Source organism: Wasmannia auropunctata, unplaced genomic scaffold (assembly GCF_000956235.1).
Source record: "Wasmannia auropunctata unplaced genomic scaffold, wasmannia.A_1.0 LD335240.1, whole genome shotgun sequence".
In the NCBI taxonomy this organism is placed as follows: Eukaryota; Metazoa; Arthropoda; class Insecta; order Hymenoptera; family Formicidae; genus Wasmannia; species Wasmannia auropunctata.
The window spans coordinates 2,302-5,015 of NW_012027650.1; the positions used below are offsets into that span (position 1 = coordinate 2,302).

The following is a 2,714-nucleotide window of genomic DNA, read 5'->3' on the forward strand; positions in this document are numbered from 1 at the left end:
AGCGGCATACCATACGCATTATCGACCGCGTAATCACTCGTGTCGAATTTATCTATGTCACGCTTCATAATTTCATATATATCGCCGCATTCGAGATGATATATGAGACTATCTGTGTCGATGTACATTATTTTACATTTTTCGCGAAATGAAGGTCTCATATATTCGTGGTGAAATTCATACAAACATGTCTTGGATATGTCGAGGATAGACATACCCACGTAAATCGGCTTGTTAAACTTCACCTCGAGTTTATGCATTTCTATCGCGACCAGATTCTCGGAAAAGACGCTACGACTGTGGAAATTTGGTTTCGCGATCATTGCCTCTGCGTTGAATCTATCTTCCCATTTTGTTATTAGTCGCACATCGACGTAATTGCGCACATTCTCTATGGTTTTACCAAATACCGCGTTATTCATTAATTTGTATAAATTATTTTCAAACTCGTTGTTGGCTTGTGTTCTAAATTTCGTATTTAGTTCAATATATTTACGAAGCCATGGAGATTGCGCGAATTGCAATACGCGATGAATCTTTGTAATACAAAGGCCGTAACGAGTACATTGCTGCAAATTGCGATAATGAATGACGTATCGCTTCTTATCATACAAAGTCGCGAGGAGCTTTTCTTCCCTCTTACCGGGTGGTTTATCGCGCGTCGGACAAAATGGCAAGTCAGCGTGTTTGTTGTGAAGATGTTGCGGATACTCTAGATCAACCTCGAGAATATAACCTGTCGGGGAATCCAACGCGATATCCTTAACATCAAAATTTGTTATGTCGCTGACCCATCGAAAATCTGCATAGGGCAATGGCTGACACATTGCCCAGCCGTACAGATTGTTTACATCGAAATACATCAAGTATGACGATGGTTTCGATGGGTCGTACGAAGACATATATTTGTTGTTGGACCGCGCGTATCTGCCGGAACATTGACTGAGGCCACCACGTATACCGCGTTCGATGAACATGACCATATCGATATCCGTGAGCAGTTCGAATTTAATACCAGTATGTTTCAGCATGGCGTCCCACGTGAAACCCGGTAACGTGAAATAATGCGCGGGATCGAGTCCGTAACTCGCGATGCAGCTGTCGCGAAAATTTTCAAAAATATCTGCCAGCAATAAGACGTCCGTTTTCAGGTACAGATCGCTGTACTCGCCGAGCGTTCGGACTGAAAACCGCTGTCATACGTTGACCGCGTGCTCGTAATCGCTCTCGGACACGGTATCGCCCGTCAACGAACTGTAAAACGATTCGCGCGGCGGTAAATGTGTATACTCCAACTTTTCGAAGCAGTCAATGTACTCGTACGGAAACACACCTTTTCGCGTCAGTAGATCGAAATGCTCAGCCGATAAATAACAAAATTCACGTTGCATTATCCGTAGTTTATCTTTCGCTAAATAAGATGCCAATTTTTCGAGACTCGAACTGAGAAATTTGTATGAGTCAATGAATCGTAATTGTATGCAAATTTCACGATTATTTTTTTTTTCTACAGTACTTTTAACATGCTTGGTGAATGAAATGTATTTCTCTTTTGTTACCGGAAGTAAATGTATGTATCCATCGTATGCGGTAGCTATTTCTTTGATAATAATATGCGCGTCATAGCCCGATAAATTGTGGAAAACTACGGGAATGTAATGCGGATCTTTGTAGTTTAAATTACAATTGGAATGCGCGGGACCTCTGAATCGACCAGTTAGATGACAGTGATCGCGTACCCGCGTGTCGTCAGGCGCAAACGGTTTCTCGCATATGTGACAATTCGCGGCGTTATTAAATTTATCGCATTCGTCACGCGTCAATTCCGCCATCGGAACGTTACCGGACAGAGCGGATTTTAATTTGTGCGCTAAATTTTTAAGTTCTTCGACGAACCACGCTATGCAATCCTTATCACGCCGAAATCGATACTTGGACAACGAGTTGTCGTACGAACAATGAATGTAATAACCTATACTAAATACCCGGTGATGCTGATACTTGTAGCTCGTTGCTTCCTCGTTGTTTGTCTTCTCCAGGACGCACTCAAGGTCGGCGTACACGACGAACGGCATTCGCTCCTTCCTGTTGTTGTTGTTGAAACAGAGCCACTTGTTGTCATTGTTTGGTAACCTGATCTTGCAGTTGTTCATCTTGCTGCAATCTACTACGTGAGCCTCCAGTTTTTCGCTCGAGGCGAAATAATGCAAACATCTATAAAAATATATAAATAATTTATATTATTTTTTTAAGAAATAAAGTATTTTATAATTTTTATTTATTTAATGTATACATACCTATTACAAATAAACTTCTTATTCTTTTTTTTGTTCAGTTGCTCACGAGACGGGACAGATCCTTAATCCATGTGAAATGTCCATTGTTGCTGTTTTCATCCTCCACGTATAGTAAATTAACATGTTTATCCGTCTTTTGATTCGTCAATCGTATTGGAAGGATTGTGTGTTGATCGTCCTTCGTCTCGATGGCATAGACATTAATCGAGATTGGGTTGAGATTTTCAAACTTTTTAATTTGACTCAACGTTACTGGGAACTCAATGTCTTTAAAATTTAATACTTCCTTATAATACGGATAAGAGGATTTCAGACTCACATTACTTTCAGCAGGATGCAGAGCGGCTACCACTGCCCACGCGAAACATGCATTGCCCGTATCTTTGATGTTGACCACCGCTTTTTTCAATATAATTT

At 40.9% G+C, this 2,714-nt stretch overlaps 1 protein-coding gene across 1 annotated transcript; it reads right to left on the minus strand.

The window, feature by feature from the left end:
- On the minus strand, window positions 1–2,708 carry LOC105457408 (the record flags this gene model as incomplete). The annotated part of the gene is made up of 2 exons (XM_011702058.1): window positions 2,298–2,708; window positions 1–2,214 (listed from the first exon to the last, which is right to left on the minus strand). A coding segment is annotated over exon 2 (1,031 nt), but the record flags the coding sequence as incomplete, so codon positions are not given.
- Between the last annotated feature and the right edge of the window lie 6 nt (window positions 2,709–2,714).